The sequence below is a fragment of the Amblyomma mixtum genome, chromosome 6, assembly GCF_055824585.1.
Source record: "Amblyomma mixtum isolate Tamu chromosome 6, ASM5582458v1, whole genome shotgun sequence".
Classification (NCBI taxonomy): Eukaryota; Metazoa; Arthropoda; class Arachnida; order Ixodida; family Ixodidae; genus Amblyomma; species Amblyomma mixtum.
In genome coordinates, this window is record NC_143017.1 from 118,833,060 (window position 1) to 118,853,388 (window position 20,329).

The 20,329-nt window shown below is 44.6% G+C and overlaps 2 protein-coding genes across 5 annotated transcripts in view; both read right to left on the reverse strand.

The window, feature by feature from the left end:
• Positions 1-932, reverse strand: part of TBC1D5 (TBC1 domain family member 5) — a 33,607-nt gene extending 32,675 nt beyond the window's left edge. For both annotated transcript variants that reach the window (XM_089548964.1, XM_089548963.1), the window contains exon 1: positions 486-932. In XM_089548964.1, the coding sequence (XP_089405090.1) occupies positions 486-504 (19 nt within the window). In that variant the 5' untranslated portion in view covers positions 505-932. The remainder of the gene's footprint in view (positions 1-485) is intronic.
• Positions 933-7,655: 6,723 nt separating this feature from the next.
• LOC149340193 (vacuolar protein sorting-associated protein 26C) lies at positions 7,656-19,030 on the reverse strand. 3 transcript variants are annotated; one of them, XM_089548966.1, is made up of 8 exons: positions 18,904-19,030; positions 17,238-17,531; positions 15,931-16,011; positions 14,741-14,815; positions 14,091-14,171; positions 13,205-13,301; positions 8,425-8,550; positions 7,656-7,766 (listed from the first exon to the last, which is right to left on the reverse strand). In XM_089548966.1, exons 1-8 carry the CDS (start codon positions 18,955-18,957, stop codon positions 7,684-7,686), a joined length of 891 nt encoding a protein of 296 aa, XP_089405092.1. In that variant the 5' UTR covers positions 18,958-19,030; the 3' UTR covers positions 7,656-7,683. The 3 variants fall into 3 exon arrangements, with proteins under 3 accessions (XP_089405092.1, XP_089405093.1, XP_089405094.1); XM_089548967.1 differs by lacking the exon at positions 18,904-19,030 and adding an exon at positions 18,476-18,564; XM_089548968.1 differs by lacking the exon at positions 7,656-7,766 and having other exon boundaries at positions 8,482-8,621.
• Positions 19,031-20,329: the final 1,299 nt, after the last annotated feature.

A 20,329-nucleotide genomic window follows, 5' to 3' on the forward strand; every position in this document is an offset into this window, starting at 1 on the left:
TCTGGAGGGCTCAGCCATATGTCTCGCACAACAGGTCACGCAGTGGATGCAGTTAACGACTAGACCTACCGTACAGGTGTAGCACAATACTGCGAGCTATTCTGCTCTTCTATACGTGCTACTGAGCGCTGAAATGCACAGGAAATAATCACCTCGTTCAGTAAAGAACAAAGCATTGCGAAAGACAACTACTGCTGATTAACCAACGAAAAGGCCTGGGTATACATTATTAGCACAGCCCGAGAACGCTGCATTAAAGGAATCCGCACTGCGTACCCACAGTGGACACAAATTACACCGAAGACGCGATAGTACGTAGGACAACAGCAGCGATAACATTGTGGAACGAAAATTTTCGTTGGACATTGTGCTTTCACATGCTTTGCTCCCACAGCTGATTTATATCATTCGCGGCGCAATAAGTAAGCGTATATCGCAAGTGCGTGCAACACACCCAACAAACAAAAGTGTTGGCCAACACTTACCTAGTAAACTGGTATCCATCACTGTAATTACACCTGCTTATTCATCGTCATAAATTTCAAATGCACACAAATATAAACACTGTGCGACTTCAGCTTCAAGCGTAGTTGGCGCGGCCTAAGCTGTATGATTCAGCAGGTCACTAGCTGTCGACTCCAGTAATGAGGGCTTTCCTCACGCCGCATGGTTTGTACACAAAAACAGTCCAGTGATAGCCGTCGCCGTAGTCACGTGATCGTCCAGAGAGCGTACCGTGACTTATTGGAGTTTACATGCAGAACCCATCAAAAGGCGAAGACGGCACGAGAATGCTAAACGAAGGAATGTGGCAAGGTTCATGACACCAGCAGAACAGCCACAACGAGCAACATCACAACACAAGCACAACGCCAATCTACAGACGCAGCAAAGCTGGAGGGAAACCCAGCGGAAGCTGACTGGCATCCCACTCCCACAGCATATCGAAAGTGTAACGGAAGTTGTTAAAGTGGCAGGAGAGAATAGGCGGCTCAGCAATTAATAAATTCTGAATTTCGACGTACTTTCTGCGTTGAAATGTGAAAAATTGAGGTTACAAGAAAAGTTTACAGCCGCTCTGCTCGACGCATCAATGACGTCACATATCACACAAGGAGCGCGTTTTTTTAAAAGTGATCAAATCGACCTGTTTACGAACCAAAGTCTTACATAATAAATACGGACAGTGCACTGGAACAATTTATGTAGATGTGGCAGAATACAAACATACGAATGCCTTGGTAATGGTGACCACATCGTCTCGGCAACAATCAAAACGAAATCATCTGAGGCCCTAGCGCATACCCTAGAGAGCGGACGTCATTCTCAGCGACTAAAACATCCCCTTTAGAATCCTTAACGTCACCAAATTCTCACCAAGTTATTCCGAACTGATATGGGTCCCAGCCCATTCGGGGAATCCGAGGAACGCGGCAGCACACAATAAACCCAAGGTTTCGTCGACCGGGCAGTGGATGAGTCTGGCTCCCTGAATTTCATGAAGGATTCCACAATCACATATGATCTCACCAATAATTTTAAACCAGAAAGGTGAACTTCCCCCCCTCCGGACAAAAGCCTGACTAAAAAACAAGTGGTTACATGGCGTCGATATAGACGAGATCGATACTCACTCCTCGCGCACATGCATATACGGATTTATACAACCCGAACAGTAAACACTGCGGCCAACGAGCCAACTACGATCATGTCCTCTAGGATTGCGAAATAGAGCCTCCTCCAGGTGATCTAGTTACCACTCCTTCTCTCGAGCGGTGGGAGACGGTGCTGGCTAGCTCTGACCCCAGAACGTTTTGGCGGTGGAGATGTGCACACCAAACCATCGAGGGATTTTTGGAACGCGGCGTGTCGGCAGTGGTGCGTCGGACAGTGGAGCGCCGTGCGTGCCAGCCCCGCGTTGCGCGTGTGCGCGCGTGCGAATGGTGTGCGCGAGGCAGGCACGAGGACCGGAGAGGTCAGCAAACCGAGGTATAGAGGAAGACACCGCAACACAAGTGGTGCGGTCATTCAAGCGTGGAGGTGGCAGCCGTCAGACTTCGCGTCTGTGCTGCCGTGGACTTCCCTTGAATCAATGACGCATGCCTACTGCGTCCCTTTCGAGTTCGGAAGTGGCAGCAGATGGATTGAGGTGCTGCCGAGGCTTCCTTGGATAGGCTACATGTTTTGGAACGCCGTCGACGGGACTTAATGCTACGGTTTTCCTGCTGCAGCTGCCAAGTTCTTGGGGGCGGCTGTCAGTTCATCAGAGCGTTTCCCGTGTTCAACTCCGTTCATCTCCTGGTGCTCCACCGCGCTTCCCTGGACGCAATGGCAGCGACGCATCGCAAGTAGTCAACCCGCGTCTGTGCTGCCTGCGGCTGCCTGCAAGGCATATTCCCGCTCCGACGCTTTGTATCCGGTGAAAACTCTCCTTTTTGCCTTTAGTGTTTTACGCGTATCTATAATGTGTGTTTTTCTTGGTGTTTTCGTTTTCTTTATTGGCTAGCTTCTTTTATAGTATAAACACGGCTTCGTTTTGTTTTAAGGCGAAAGCCTTTCTCATACTGTCGTTAGCAGACGCGTCGGCAGCCGTGTCGGCTGATTTGTCCGCCTTTCGGCGTCACTGCTTAAAAAGGAACTGCGCGAGGGTGGGAATCGAACCAGGGCCTTTGGCATTTGAAGCGGAGACGCTACCACTCCGCCACGAAGGCTCAAGGTTCGAGCATGAATAAAGGCGCATCTAGTGAATGCATGGGTTTCATAAATAAAATAAAAAGAATAAAGTAAAGAACAGGAAAACTAAAAAATAAAAATAAGTAAATAAACAAGAATCAAAACAAAATAAAAATAAGATATGAAAATAAAAATAAAAAACTAGAAATAAAAGGAGCAAAAATAAAAGAAAACAATATATGAAAAATAAAAAGTAAATAAAAACAGTGCGCCAGGAAACGCTTTCGCCTTGCAGCTTTTTAGAGAGTCAAAGTGCCCCCTGAATATTTGTTTCATTGGTTTGTTTTCTACCTACCTGCACAGGAGAGTGTTCCCCTCCAGCCGTCGGGGACGCGTCACCCCAATTCGCGACTTATCGTCGTGAGCTATGTACTCTCGACCACATAACGCGACCTCTAACCATGCTCTTTCAGGCGAATAAAATGTTTTGCAATCAATTCACTTTCTTTAATCCATACATGGCCACTCCAAATGCATGGTTCCCAGAGCAGTTCAGCTCCGTCTGTTCTTTCTGCAGGCACCAAAAGGCAGACACACCACACATTCTATACTCATGTAATCAAGACAAGCCATCGAAGAGTCTGCAGCTCTCTACCCAATCGCAGTGGGAGGCCGCGCTGCTCAGCTCGGACCGGAGGTTCAACTCGAGTCACGGAGCGGGCCGAAGAGGTCGCCGAAATGCCGAACGACATTGTCGCTGCCTGGCGTCCGGCCTAGAAGAGGCGCCCACCGTGGGGAGAACACCACCAGAACCTGCGCCTAGAATCTCTTCTTCAATAAAGTTTACCTCCTTCGCACCCCTCAGAAACGCGAGCAATTACTGCGATTAGGAAGAACTGTACCGGTAAAATGACCTCGACTAGAAAATAGTACCATTCAGGCGCTGGCACTGATGGTCAAGAAAGGTAGGGGCCCATCTCAAATGTCGGAGAGAAGTAAGGAGGATTGTTACTCGGAAATGAGAGCTACGCAGAGGAATTCAGTGTTTTGTTCCACACAGTCAAACAGCTGTTATAAGCAACGCACATTAAACAGGCGCAAGGACAGCGTCCTAAAATGACATACCACTTCATCATCATAATCAGGCTGCAGGGCAAAGGCCTCTACCATGTCTCTCCAATTAACCCTGTTCTTTGCAAGCTGCGGCCACCATAACCCAGCAAACTTCTTAATCTCATTCACCCACCTAACTTTCTGCCGCCCCCTGCTACACTTGTCTTTGCTTGGAATCCACTCCATTACACGTAATGACCGGCAGATATCTTGCCTTCGCATTACATGCCACGCCCAAGCCCATTTCTTCCTCTTGATTTCGACTATGCCGTCATTAACCTGCGCTTGTTCGCTCACCCACTCTGCCCGCTTCCAGTCTCTTAACATTTTTCTTTCCATCACTCGCTGCGTTGTCCTTAACTTATGCTGAAACCTTTTCATGAGCCTTTACGTTTCTGCCCCATAGCCGAGTACCGGTAAGATGCAGCTGCTGTAGACTTTTCTCTTGAGGGATATTGGTAAACTGCCATTCATGATCTGAGAGAACCTGCCATATGCGCTCCAACCTATTGTTGTTCTAGTTATTTCCCTTTCATGATCCAGATCAGAAGCCACTACCTGCTGCTATTCCTGCCATGCATTACCTAACCATATTCCCTAACCACTTCCGGCACCTCGCTACCAATAGTGAACTGCCGTTCCCTTGTGAGACTATTGAACATAACTTTGCTTTTCTGCATGCCTATTTTAAGACCTACCGTTCTGCTCCACCCGTAGAGGGCCAATTTTATCCCTTTATAAAAGGCAAGCTGTGTGCATGCATCATGCATATAATGATGAAACTGCACTCAGAATGCTCTTAAGAATTTAATGATATCACTTTCTAGCCGTTTCGACTTCTGGTTTTATATATATAATAAAAAGAAAGATGTACACAGTTGTACCAATGACTTCGTAAAAGGATCTCGCATGTGGTATCCTTACCTCAGCCTTTTGGACGTGGTAGACAACTTGTATATGAAGTTTTACGAAGATTATGAAGAAAAGGCTCAAAAGCTATACATTTTTTTAAACATTTTTTCCTCACCAGGATGGGGTACACCCGCACTTATAAAAACACACAGAAAACCAAGGAGACATAATACTGAAATATAAAAACACAGTGAATGGCTTGCTTGAAAGTTCGGTAGTATTCCACAAGCAAAAATATGATGTGTAGGTACATAGTTTTCCATTTGCCGGCACTAGAAGCAAGTTGGACACATGTTCTGCTGTTGCACAAAGGGTCAAGAGGCTGCAAGCAAATAAGCTTTACTGAAAGCACGGGAGAAGGATGGCAGACACGAGAGGTTCAACTTGCGGGTCCTGTCAGGCGCCAATCGGCGAAGCGCTGAGGGCCAAAAGGAAATTATTTCAACTGATTCAATAATCACTTGCATGTCCACATCTCATATGGATGCCTTACTAGTCCTCTGAGATCTATGCAATGTGCGACTGATCTATGCAGTCAAAAGAAATGTACATAGTATAGCAGGTGCTGGCTGAACCACTGTGAACTCAACCATAGTGTTTCGAGAGAATGCCAAAAAATACAGGAGCAGCTGGTGACTCACAGTTCAAGATTTCAAGTATAGAGGCTGCATTACTGTTTGCTGCTGCTTGTAGGATGTGTAGCAGCTCACATTCAAGGTACCACGACAGAGCAAGTTTTTTTCCATGGCAAAGATGATGATATAAGGCCGTAGCAGCACTTCGATTAACCTTCGGTCTGCTGACCCTCCTCAAACTTTTTTCCTGCCTTATACTAGTTGCCCTGCGTTAACTGCTATCTGCAACACGTTTGCGGGCACTTGATCAGCCACACCTCTGCAAGAGGTCATCCGCAGAGTTTTATTAGAATGTAAAACTTAAAAAAAAAAAACTGAATTCCATAAAAAGGAATGAGGCGTAATTCTGAGTGCACAAATCACTGCATCTCAAGCAAGGCTGCCTGGATGCAAAGAAAGAAGAAAAGGAAGAAAAAGAGAATGAGAAAAATAAGCAATAAAGGAGGAAAAAGGAAGAAAAATAAAAACTTGGAGCCTTCTTAACCAAATTATTAAAAAAAAATGCGATTGCATTTGGAAGTTGGCATACCACCAAATATTCCAAAGGACCTCCCAAATTGTGGAAGTAGGCCAACCCCAGAAAATGGATTAATGCGGATTAGTGGGAATTTGTACGTGAATTAATTGGAGGATTAGTTTGTGGATTAAACAGATTAATGTGGTAGAGTACGTCTAGTTAATATAATCCCATATTATAATTCCATGAAAGGTATTCAAAGATTCTAGTCCAGATTTTCAAATTTGGAGGTGCTGATGGCGTCACAGCCCTCTCGACCAATCAAACAATTTCATTACAGAGAAACCAGAAGTTTTTGCAAGACGACAACCTGCTGTTGGACCAACTTGCTGTTGCTCTTTGCCATGAGTGTGCTCGCACACCCAAGTTGTACGTTTGGATGTTGGTAGTGCAGCAAAGTAAAAATGAGAAAACAAATCGCATGTCTGTGTTGAAGCCTTCTTCTGAAGCCTTGAAACAAACCTTCAAGCATGCTAGGAATTATGAGAGGTGAAGGAGAAGTGTGAACAGGGTGCAAGTCAAGTCAGTGCATATGGAGAAAACTGGTGTTGCGCCAGTTCGCCCACCACAGAAATGCTGGGCAGAGTAAACTTCATATCTGAATTGGCTTGTTTGACAGAAAAGGTTAAAGGGACACTGAGGAGAAATTGAAGTTCGCTTGTATCGACAGAATACCAGCTCCTGATTACAAAAACACCACTCATACTGACAACAAAGCTCTTGTAACGTAGAAAAGAGCAAGAACCAAAATACAGGTATCGCCGCCACAGGCCAAACTCGCAAGTACAAGCGTGATGACGTCATAGGACAAAGCAGTGTTGCTAGAACCAATCGCTCCAGCAACGCTAGGACCCGAGAAGCCACAAATCACTGAGGCGCAGCCAATGCATGCGCAAATCTTCTTGACGTCGCCAGATGGCGCCACGTGCCCGGCAGCTACGCGCGCGCCTGAAGCATCAGGGCCAATCAGCGCCTGCTCGCCGGCGTTAGGGGGGCTCCCGGTATTCCGCTAGCGGTAACAAGGTACACGGTATGCTAAAGGTGTCTATTTGCGAGAACTTCGTTGACGACTTCGAGAACGAGATCCATCGTAACGCTGGCAAAATGCCAGTGCAAACGTAAGCGAAGCGACTGTAGCGACGGCCGCAATAGCCGATACATGCCTTCAACGTGCGGCCGGCGGTAGCTTTCGTTTCGGCTGCTGCTGGGCCGCACTGCTGGCCTCCAGAAATCACGGAGTCTGCGTTACCTCATGTTCACGTCATGTTTCACGTCACTTAGTCCTGTGTCGTCATAGGAGAATCCCAAGTTTGAATCAGAGCGGCGGGAAAAACTTTTTCAACTTCGAATCCAAATTTCTTAGAAATAAATGCATCTTTCGCTGCTGGCCAAGTGGCAACAAAGCCATGACATGCCGAACTATCGTATTTTGCTATAAAAAAAATGTCAGTAGTGCTCTCCTCACTGTCCCTTTAATTCATCCGTAGAAATGACTTTTCCTCGAGGCAGACCTACAAGTCCTTCCAGTTGTTTCCAGTTTGTCACTTTTACTGGCAATGCCATCACCACTGTGTTTGCTGATCATCGCTTCCACCAGTGAGACCCATACAAATGTCTTTATTTATAGAAGAATTATTCTTAGAAATTTGTTACTACAGTTCTAATTCAACTATTAAGGAACAAGGCAATTGGACACCAAGCTTTCCATCGTGCCAGAAAAATTATGGTCCCTTAAAAATCAACTGTCGATCTCTCTGGTGTCTGGTAGAATCCTCCAGAAGAATCATCCAAGACCCAGTCCATCATCAGCTATTACAAACAAGCTTTTTCACCTTAAAACCTTGTGAGCTTTATTGGGTAATTTTCTGTCATCAGATGGTCATCTTCAAACACCACCACAATGTTGACTTCGAACTCTGTAAAGGTGAAAAAAAAAAAGGAGAAAAAAAGCACAGGAATGACGACATGGCAAATGGATTAGTTCGTACCGATTTGAACTGTGGGTATAGCAAAAGCACGTGAGTACCACAGGTGGCCGAACAAGTGCAGATAAAAGCAGAGTCTCAAACTGCACTATGCAGATTAGGATAACTTTTCCTTCAATCACTGCCCTAACAAAAAAATGCCCAGATTAAAACTCCTACACTTCATTTTTTGTTTCGACTGTTCTTGTCCCTACAGATCTGCATTATGCAAATCGATGACAAATATGACAGTAGCAGCTCCAGTAAGCAAATAATTCCACCATTTTTTCCATAATGCACTGCTTCTAAAATTCAGAAAACAAGTGAACAGCATGTAAAGCTAAAATTTACTAACTTGAGCAGTGGCTACTGCAAGATGGAAATTTCCCCTTGGAATGGCGCAATCTACATAAGAAATAGCTAACGACGGCAACCCTAAAGTTCTTGCTGCAAGTGGCTAATAATGGCAATACACAGTATTGTAGTGCATATAAAAAACTACTGTATGGTTTTACATGTAAGTGGCCCACTACACTCAGTGGCTTAATGAATGCTGAATGTGCTCTTGAGACAGGAATACAGGGCCACTGGCAGGCAACAATGCACTCACCGATTTTGAAATTGTTGGTGATGAGCGTGGGGCAGGTGAACAGCCTGGGAAAGACCATGTAGATTGGGATGTCGATGCCCCGGCACACATCACCCTCCCCAATCTGGATGTTCTGGATCTCCGTGGCTGCATGCGAAATCACGGCAAGTGTGCCCTTCAGAAGAGCGATGCCCTCCCACTGCTACAACCTGGCCTCCCTGCGATAAAGCACTTTTATTGGGAGCAATGACACATTTCTACAGAGACATGATGAGTGCCAGGATGCATATCAGGGACTAATACTAGATTTAGTAGATGCTAATTATGATCATGTAAAAGCTGCTCAGCATCCCAGTGATTGCAATGTGGAACAATATCCACTCTCATTAAAAACTCTACGAGTGATGCTTCATATATTTATAATACAATTAGTAGTTACTGTCAACAGTGATCTGTACTAGGTACCACTGCATGCAGCAGCGACTGAATTATTTCTAGCAGGTAAAAATGTTCCTTTATATTATGAGCAAGTAAAAACAAATATCTTGAATTATGTGCTACACAGGTGCATTAAATCATCTAACTGCCCACTGTACGAGTCAGTTTTGGCTATTATCTTGTTGCTAGTAATGAGCTGCACACTTTATACATTGCTATGCGTCTTTCTTTAGTAAAGGCTGGTTGCAACCATTTCATAGTACTACAGTTGAACCCAGACATATGGAACAATGCGGGGATTGCAAAACAGTTCGATATATCGATAAATAACAAATTGCAGTAGACAAGCTAATCCGCAACCTAGAAGTAACACTACATTTCATCCACATTAGTGCAGCGCTTGTTGCAGTGACAAGCCTCCTGCTGACGGGCAGGAAGCACACTATACTCCGTTTCATACACAGCTGTCAACGCTGCCAAAGGTACGGAAGTAGTCCGCTGCAAAAAACAAGCAAAATGTATCCGTCTGCCTCGCATCGTGGCTGAGTGGTACGAAGTGCGCGCCTGTGTGTTCATTTTACAAAGGGCCTTTGGTTCGACTCCCGGCTCGGGTGATTTTTTTATTATTATTTTTTATTTTTCTTAAAAGATTCATTAGGTAAAAACTCGAAACTGTCGAACTCTAATACCTACTTTGAAAAACACAGCACTGTTTACTTGTCTCGAAGGGAAAAGGCACTGTAGTGTACGGCATACATACGATGTAACTTGAGTCGGATGGCGTTGACTGCAAAGCTGTCATAATTAACATTGCAAGAGCTAGATATGGTCACCTTGCTAGGTCGTTTTTGCGGTGATCTTATTCCAGTAGCGAAACCTTCCTTCTTGAACCTCGCAACTGTCCGAGGGCTCACCCCGGTCATCTCGCCCACAGTTTCGAGAACTTCACGCACATTCTTCTCCGGGAAGCGCTTCCTTACGCTAGAGTAAACGTTGACAATAACATGCTTGGAGTCTTTCGAAATTTTCGGAGACTTCAGCTTGGAGAACAGGCGAGCAGGAGATGTTTTTGAAGCCGCAGTGGGCGAAGAAAACAAGCGAGTAGGCGATAGCGGTGCCATTTTCGCATACTCGGAAACCGAAAGACGAAAGCAGACGACATCGCCGGCCGGCTTAGCTGCGAAAACCTGATACAGGAGGAGCCGAAAAAAACCCAGAAAACTAAGGCACTCTGTTTTGAAGAACATTAAAGAAAAAGCAATCTTTTTGCAAAATAAAACACCATTATCATTATACTGCAATATCAACCAACATTTACTTTAATTTTGAGTTCATTACTCTTTTCACTTTCGACGCACTACATTACGATGCGGACGAGGAGCGCGAACAGGCGCCGTAGCCTTGGCTGCGTTGACAGCTATGTATGAAACGGAGTATACCTGCTAGGAGTTACTATGCCTAGCCTGCTTTGCATGGAAGCCACAGCGAACGGTTCTTCGGAACTAACCACTGCCTATCATAAGATACTGCAAGAGGATGCTGAACTGGACGAACTGGAGTGGCTTCACAGCTAGAATTCAGCGCGAAAAAAGATGCAAGGAAGAGCCCACACATGAGGACTGTCTTACAACTAGTTTCCTTCCTGTGAAGGCAATAAAATATGCAGCTTAAAAGAACGTGCCACCAAAAAATTTGGGTAAGAACACATGTGCAATAAGATTAAAAAAATAACACCAAAAAAGCTTACAAGACAGAACTTCTCTGCTGTATCAAAATACGCAAGCTCTCTTTTGGTCAAAGTGATAGTTATCACTCACGCAGCTGTCACCACCCTTAGTTATGAAGGAGGCTTCGATAATTTCCCTCGTGTGCTGGCCAAGTCCCTTGTTAATCATGAGAGTTTCGCTGAAGACCAGTTGGCATTTGCACTTTGCACAGTGTTTAGAAAAATGATGGCCAGACTGGTAAACATAGTATTTTCTACAAGAAAGTGGAATCTCATGGATTACTTCTGTGCTGCACAGAACTAACCTAGATTTATGTTTGATGTTACAGCAGCTTGAACTCTGTAAAGCATCTCCTCTTACAGAAGCAATCCTCATGAATTGGACACCTTTATAGAAGCAGACATGACCATTGATATTAGCAACATTAAGCAACCCACGCAAAAAACAATGTAGGTAAGGCAGAACAATGAATTTTTGTTGGCAGGCGACAATAGCTTCTTGGCATCTTAACCTTTCATCCAACGTAGAAGTTTATCACATCTGCTACTGATCACTCATCGCTAACCACCGATACCGGATAGCCAGCACTGGTAAGTCTAGCCATTTGCTCTAGAAAGCTTGCACGCATGTGGTCCTTACATGACCTTAAAAGAACCAAGTGCTGACAAGAGACACCTATTGCATTTTTTATGACTTTCATGTGGCCAAGACGGAAGTTAAGTAATGGTTTGGTTGACCCAGGGTGGTAGTGCCAACAGACATGTTTAGTATGAAAATGAGGCAAAAAGCCTAAAAGCTGTAGGGAACTATGATCTCGTAATTAAAAGTGAAGTTTAGACCTTGTCCATGCTGTTTGAAAACCTTTAAAATATCTATAATGAAGTAAGTGAAATGATCATTTCTCTCAGTCAAATCGATGAAAACATTGACCTTATCTGAATGGTCTGTCCACGAATATATTTCGCTATGTAGATGAATATTTAGTGCCTGCTCCTTGTGATAGTTTCATTCACTGTGTCGCAGAAATTTTAATTAATATATTAATTCTAATAGCTACTATTACACTCCTCTGATTGCATTTACAATGTGTCCAGTGATGTCAGCTAAGTCTTGAAAGCTGCTATAGTATGCACTGAAAAAAAAAATGCACTGCTTCATTAAAGACACACAAATGACAACATCACACTTCCGCTCACGTTTGCTAACAGTAAAAATTGATTCTGTGCCAATTTCTTGGTGTATTGATAACTGTACAACATAAAAGGAGGCATTTGTTGCTGAGGGAATTGAAATTACAATTTTCCGACCACTCGATTTAAATTTGTGACATCAAGAGCGAAAAGGACTCCATGACCATCATTTGGAAGTTGGTTTAGCCTTCGTTCTGTGGCCCCCACACAAAAAACTGTCTTGATGCACCATTGTTTGCGTCAGCTTATAAAAGTTCTGCTTTCAGTAAAATTAGCGTCGCTGTCATTACAATGCAGTAATCTATCGATACTGTTGAAATTAAATTTGTGTTCATTGTACCCTTAACAGCTACAATAGTGCATCACTTGGCTCAAGACGCCAAGGATATCTAAGTGGAGATCATGAATCTACAGCCAATGTCATGCAGTCCTTTTTCTTTTCCCTACATGAACAAAGGGTGAACAAACAGTCTCTCATTTCAGAGTGACACAAACACGCACACGACTCACATCTGACTAAGGTACTGTGAGCGTGCATGTCAGCAAAAATGTCAAAATAAACCTACCGTATTTTCCGGTGTATAAGACGCACCCTTGTATAAGACGCACCTGCCATATATGCAGGCTGTCATTGAAAAAGTTGGTATATAAGACGCACCCGTGTATAAGACGCACCCCAATTTACCCAGTTAGGCTAGCGAGGCTTAATTAAACATGCTTGTGTGACCATCATGAAATGCACCGTACCTGTGAGTTCTTAAGCAACGCTAAGTGATTGATACCCGCCCATGTTTTAGCAAAAAAAATAAAGATACGAAAGAACTCTCCTTATGTCCATAACATTTTATTTTTACTTAAAACCTTCGAAGTCTTCATCTTCAGATGCGCTATCAAAAAGTTTGCCCATTTCTGGAGGCAATGCAGCTGAAACATTCTCTTTGCACAATGTACGTACCACATACATAGAGCAAACAAAGTTGCAAAGGGAGACTAAAAAAAAATGCCGGCTTGTCTTGACAATAGCAAAAAGCGTGATTGTCGCCATCTTTTGGCATTTCACATTACTTTTGCTTGGGGCTCTGAAACGGCCGCGTGTTTATGATCCCGGAAGTCATCATCCCCGCTGTTTCATGATAAAGTTCACCGAAAAAAGTTGCGCATGGCGGTCCCCGTATTATAGCCGTTTACAACCACGCTATTGGTAGCGATATTTTTCCGATGAAAAAAGCTTGAACATGAACCTGAGTAATTTCTGAACTCGCCACAAAAAAAAAAAAGCCGAAAAATTCGCATATAAGATGCACCCCTGTATAGGACGCACCAGCAAGATTTTTGAATAAAAGCCGCGTCTTATACACCAGAAAATACGGTACAAACTATGCTTTGAAGGTGCAAGGTGTGCTTTAGTGAAATTTAAAGCCCTGCCATCAAACCTGAGATACGAACCATCACGGGCATAGCCTTCAGCGCAGCCGCACGTCTCCACCCGCACCAGCTGGAGCTCAATGGACCGGATGGCCGAGTCACAGCTCTCCACTGACAGCTGGTGGCAAGAAACGCATGAGTAGTGAACATGAGGGATCCAGGTGAAAAAGAAAGCTACCCTCAATGAAGAAATGATATTCTCTAGTTGTGCACTCACATCACCAAGCAACCAGAGTACTAAGTGATGCCTTGTAACTTATAACTGCACAAAACTTAACCAGCATGAAAAAAAATGGACGGAAGATTACGATAGTCGGTAACACGAAATTTGACAGCAGCTCTTCACATGGCCACTGCCACAGCTGGAAGATGACATGTTACGCTGCTAGCCACCCTCCGGGGTCTTCCTGTGCCAGCCACCTTCCGCAGCCGCCGCAAGAGACCTAGACTAGGCACTCCACCCACATAGACTCCAAAGACCATGGCAGCAGTGCGTAAATGTTCTGTCTCTCTCTCTCCGATTGTCTATTCCTCCATTCTCACCATGGCAGGCGGCCTAAAAAAGTTGCAAAATAACGCAAAAAATGCAAAGACATGGCCGTTTCACTGAGTATGGAACTGGTACCTGGGCAACAAGGCCCAGAAAAACCTCGAAGTACTAAACAAACAGCCAGTTCGCTACTTGCATTTCCTGTCGTATCAAATTGAAGTTTTGTTCCGTGATGCATTCTTGCACTTCCCAGTAATGAAAATTTCTTGCGAATCACATTACTGTTAGCATTTTCTGTACTGCTCTTAGGAAGAGTGAACACAGTTCAAGAAGGTGGATTATTGTAATGAATAAGGACCAACTCTGTATGTTTCATCTGCTGAAGATAAGACGATGTGAAGAAGAGATGGCTCTCACCACTCCAGTGAAGGGCTTGGTGATGCAGCAGCAGGTACTGTCAATGCGCCCCTTGATCAGGAAACGCGGGACTCGGGAATGCTGCACAGTCGCATTCGGCAATGCTTATCACCACCTGATCCTTTGAAATATTTGATGAGGACCAAAGCAAAAAGAACAGCAGCAAAATAAAGTAATTAACTTGGGTTAATTAATCTTCCTTGCACCCAGGTTCTTGTTTAAACAATTTCAAATTACGCATGACAGGCTTCCAGGCAAATTTGCTATTTATTATGTGAAGTAGTACATACACCTTCATAACTACGACTTTCCCTTTCCTTCAACACAAAACTTGCATTGAGCACTCAAAATTGTTCCTAGTGTAATTTTCAAGGTGACATAATGGTGACTGCTAAAGAAATTCTACAGCTTGATATCAAGAGCATGCCCAAAGCCGAAACAGAGGCACAGTATATAGCCCAATGCGTCGGTGTGAAAGTGAAAAGAACACAGAACACCAAAGAACAAAACAGTACAAAAGGCACAGGCTGACATGACTAATACCACTACAGGACATTGTCAAGCCGCGCTCTCTCCTCCACTGGTTCATGCTTCCGCTTTCACCAAGGCAACAACACACACTGCTGGGGCAAAGCAGTCCCAACACTCACATCTCGGACATTCTGCAAAGACTCTGGTGTGATGTTGATGTTAACTGGCACTGGCGTTGCTTTCTCAGCACCCTCCTGCATAGAACCAAAATACCGTATTTTCCGGTGTATAAGACGCAGTTTTTTGTCAAAAATCTTGCTGGTGCGTCCTATACAAGGGTGCGTCTTATATGCGAATTTTTCATTTTTTTTTCGCGAATTCAGAAATTACTCAGGTTCGTGCTCAAGCTTTTTTCACCGAAAAAATATCACTACCAATGATGCGGTAGTAACACGGTTAATACTTCAATACGGGGACCGCCGTGCGCAACTTTTTTTAGATGAACTTTATCATGAAACGGCGGGGATGACGACTTCTAGAATCACACACGGTCGTTTCGGAGGCGCAAGCAAAAGTAATGTGAAATTCCAAAAGATGGCGACAGTCGCGCTTCTCGCCATTGTCAAAACAAGCCAAGCCGGCGTTATTTTTTAGTCATTCTTTGCAACTTCGCAACCGTGTACGTATTACGTCTGTGTTGGTGACTTCGGCGTGTGTTTTCCACTACCTACACCTGTCGTGCTCGGTCTTACTATAGTATGCCACCGAAGTTGCGCAAGAGCTACACCGCAAAGTTCAAATTATATGCGGTCGAGTATGCTACCGAAAACGGAAATCGGGCTGCGGGCCTACGGAGCTACGGAGCTTTTATGCGATCAGAGGAGTCCATCCATGGTTCATTTCGCGATGGTCGAGCAAGCGTGTTTAATTAACCCTCACTAGACTAAGTGGGTAAATTGGGGTGCGTCTTATACACGGGTGCGTCTTATATACCAACTTTTTCAATGAGAGCCTTCATATATGGCGGGTGCGTCTTATACAAGGGTGCGTCTTATACACCGGAAAATACGGTACCATACAGCAGAATACAACACAACATAATATGACAATGTACACAGTTCAAAGCCATAGAGAAAGCAAGGACCACGAGAAGCACCACGGTGCAGTAGGCGCTATCAGGTCGGACAGTGTCATGAGGTTATTTGCTTGTGCACAATTACAGTACAAAGACAAGATGCACCGCCTTAATACTCTATAATATAGCTTCTTTGATTTATCTTATTTATATTTTAGCAGCAACAAGCTTTTCCTAGAAACATGTACAAAAAATTAAAGAAGAAAGACTGGGAGAAAGAGCAGGGATGCTAACCTGCAGCTCGACGATGAATTCAAGTGTCTTCTGGACATCCTTGCTGAGCAGCGACCGTTTCATCTCACACCGCAACAGGTACTGCAAGAGAAAAGCTTCAAGTAAGCGCACAACTTGAATGGCAGGCAAGCAATCTTGGTAACAGATATAAACAGCAACAATGCATTATTAATCGCCTGATAATGAATGCATACAATGCATTTACTACAGTTGGTGTATTGAAAAATGAAAAAAAAAAAAAAAAACTAAAATATCACCACTAGGTTCCCTGCACACTTCTTTGAACCGCAGCTCAGTACGTGCGACTGCTTAAAATGGTCGCCTTAAATTTAGTTTTTTCCCGAGAACCATTTAGAATGGAGCCTGCTACCAAACTCTGTTGTCACATTTCGGTCACTTAGAGAATTTATTGATAAGCTATGCAATGTTTTATTTTCCACTTGATTTCCATCGGAGTGTTTTTTTCTGTATAAGTAGTGAACACTGTTTGTATGGAATTTAATGCTGGTTTCAATGTTTGCTACATTTTCTTGTTGATTTTTGTGCCGTAATTGAACATACACTGTTCTAAGAGCCCTTGAGCAGGGCTAATAGTATGAACAAACAAAATGAATGAAATGAATGATAACTGCTCAACTTTCTTACTCGCACTCGAAATTCAACACACTTTGACCAAGCATATCAGATGACGGCATATTAATAAGTCCACAAGCAAATCCAAAAGTGCAGTGATACAGTTGGACTAGTTGCAACATCTGCAATCATGGGTACAGAAAGCTCCAATTTTGCTGCCGCTCCATAAGCTGTTTCTCCGGGTCAAAGCACATCGCACTCAAGAAGAAAACTATTTACTTTGAATAATCACCATCATCATCGTCCTGATAAAATACATCTCAAATATTTTTGCTCATTAGCAAGCACAATAAACCATTTTTGGTTGCTGCTTTTGAGTGCATCCGAGTTGCTCTTACAACAGATAATTTGCTTCAGAAATGGCAGGCATTTGAGACTGTTAAGCATATAAGAGTAAGGAAACCAGGGGCTCATTACGATATACAGAAAGCTGATATCACAGACACATCTGCAGTGTTAGAGGACATGAAGCAAGGAGTACAGCCCCTCAATTCATCGGGTTTTGATGGCGATGTGTGCTTCACTACCTTGGCAGCTGGTTCAGCAGCACACTCTGTTGCAGCTGAGTACTACATACACTTCAGTCAACTAGTTGCTGCTTTGAGAAATGAGACCCTTGAGGAATTTAACTTAGAAAATGGGCACAAGACGGCGCAATGACAGTAACAGGTAACCTGGATGTTGATGAAGACCCCGTGGTAGGTCTCGTACAGAGTCCGGCCAGGCCGAGGTTTCAAGGGAAGCTCAAAGGGCAGCTCTGTGCGGCCAGCGGGCAGGCGGCCAGCCTTGGCAATCTCAAGCGAGTAGCCAATGAGCTGCACAGGCTTGGCGGACGAGTAAAAGGCTTCAAAGATGCCCACGTTCTTGGCACTGAGCTGCATGCTGGCACTGCCTTCCAGCCACAGTGTGAGGCCTTCATGCTTGACTTCAGTTTTGCTCTCCACCACCACCACACCAGCCACAATCTCCTGGAGTAAAGGGTAGCGCCAACCTTATCACAATACAGACATGAAGCATGAAAACAACACTCAACAAACACACAGGCCTGAGCTCGAACACATTCAAACATGAACAAAAGCGGAGGTTCAACACAGGGAACAATCTACTAAAGAGCAATAGTGTTCTAATTACACATGAAACTAGTAAGAATAAAAGGTAAATAGTTCACACGTCACTTTAACTGAGAAGGTTTTCCACTGTCACTTTACTTGATCACAATGACAGCCATCCTGATGATCAGACAACAGATTCACAAACCTGCTTTTAGGTCCTTGTTCGTGACTTTGAAAGTTAACTCACTAGCCAATCAAAATCGCTAACATGACGGTTACGGTACTGAACAATATGAAACAGTATCGTGTCATATGAACAGCTTTTTAGAACTGATGCGAACAAGATTTTAAAAGTGCAATAATTCAGAGAATAATCAGTCTGACTTCTAGCAACTCTTTGTACTGCATGTCTTGGCTAGCCTTTTCTGTTATCTGTTCGTTAAATACCTGCATAAGTAGAATAGAATTGGTACACTGTTAGTCCCGTGTTTTTCTGATCCATTGTCTACACTGTATATTCCGGTTACTCAAATGAACAACATAATTACGTATTACCCACCCGCTGGTGCTTGCGGTTTTTGCGCTGGTGTACAAGCATTTACGCAACAGCAAGAAGAGTTCAGTCTTTCGAAACAATGAAAACATTGCCAGTGTCGCCACGTTTCCACTCCGTTTTAATGCATTTGTTGTACACTGACGGGGCATGCACCTAGTGCAGGTGAGAAGAACACACCGAAACAATCATGCTCCCGTCGCCTGAACACGCGCTGTGTCTCTCGGAAGCCGGGCCATAATAACTAGCGTGCAGAACAAAAACATATAAAATACAGAGCAGTCATAAAACCGTAAATGAAACCTACTCTGAGGCTCGACCAATAAGGCACAGGAACTATTTTGCAACTTTAAAGGACCTCGTCAGGCTCTTATCCTTGGCCTCCACATTATCTGAGGAGCAATTAAAGAAGAAAAAATTGAAAAATACGCTAGCTCTCTGAAAAGCCGCGAACGATATGATCTGTGGAAGATCACGCAGAGAGCTGGCGTATATATTACTATATCTTCGTGTTCCCGTTATCAGGTAGGCTACATCTCAATATGTCTTGAAATGCTTTCAGTAATTGTGCCCCTAAAATCGCGTCGCACATGCACTTGGCGGCGGATAGACGGTCCTGTCGCACTTTTTCGAGAAGGCAGCGGACGATCACAACTCCGCGATAACTAAGTAGGGCAGAAGGCCAAGATTGTGCAGCAAACCATTGAGGTATGCACCAATTTTGTGCTCACTTACACCTTCGTGATACACCTTGTTCACTTTCTTCAACCGAATATCCAACGTAGTCATGGTCCCAAAAGTTGCAGTTCTGCGGTTTCGCTCTGTAGCTGTGTGGGCGTACACACCGTACACACCGACTCCTGGCTCGACTCTGGCTGTGCTTGACTTACGACGGCTTGCATTGACCATGTGAGTGATTTTGTTTTGCACACAGTTTTGCGTGCCTTTTTTTTCCTTTTGGAGCATAAACATCGAATCGCATTTATTTATATGGACAGCTATAATACTTAATGTCTGTTTTTTTAAATTATAAAGTGAATGGTAAAGCAGCGGGTAACAAGACGGGACAAAGAAGGAACACACGACGACTGTACTCGAGTTCGAGTCCTCGAGTGCCCGAGCGCTGTCATGTCAATCAACTGCTTATTTTAAGGCGAAAGCCTTTAATGGCTCATGCTCGCGGTGTCCGTCCATGCTCGCGGCGTCCGTTCATGCTCGCGGAGTCCGTCCATGCTCGCGGTGTCCCAAGGTGTTGGGTGTCCGCCCTTGCGCTGGAATCGTGCCAAGTGTGGCGTCGCCTCCGCGCAGCAGCGCAACCTCCTCGGTAATTTCCTGTCCTCAAATAGAATTGTCATTTTCTTCACTACGGCCCCTTTTACACTCCGATAATTTTAAGGAAAGGAAGCGTTCATAACTGGCTCCCTGGGTCAGTGGACGCCTGAATCGCGCTGTTGTTGTTGAGGTTGCAAGAGCCGCTGCCTAGCAACCGTCGCGGTGGACACCTGAACCGCACCGTACAGGAAGGGAAGCAGTGGGAGTGAAAGAAGAAAGACAAAGAGGTAAATTGGTTTTTGAGGAAAGGAAATGGCGCAGTATCTGTCTCACATATCTCGGCGGACACCTGAACCGCGCCGTAAGGAAAGGGAAGAAGGTGGGAGTGAAAGAAGAGAGAAAGGGTTGCCGTAGTGGAGGTCTCCGGCATAATTTTAGACCACCTGGGGATCTTTAACGTGCACTGACATCGCACAGCACACGGGCGCCTCTTGCGTTTCGCCTCCATCGAAACGCTCCGGCTCGGAGTAGCCGGGTTCGGGTACTCCGGCTCGGAGTACCCGGGTTCGAACCCGACCTCGGTACTCCGAGCCGGAGTACCCGGGTTCGAACCCGACCGCGGCGGCCGCGTTTCGATGGAGGCGAAACGCAAGAGGCGCCCGTGTGCTGTGCGATGTCAGTGCACGTTAAAAAGAAACTGCGCCGAGGGTGGGAATCGAACCAGAGCCTTTGGCATTTGAAGCGGAGACGCTACCACTCCGCCACGAAGGCTCAAGGTTCGAGCATGAATAAAGGCGCATCTGGTTTGGTTTAGTTTATGGGGTTTAACGTCCCAAAGCGACTAAGGCCATGAGAGACGCCGTAGTGGAGGGCTCCGGAAATTTCGACC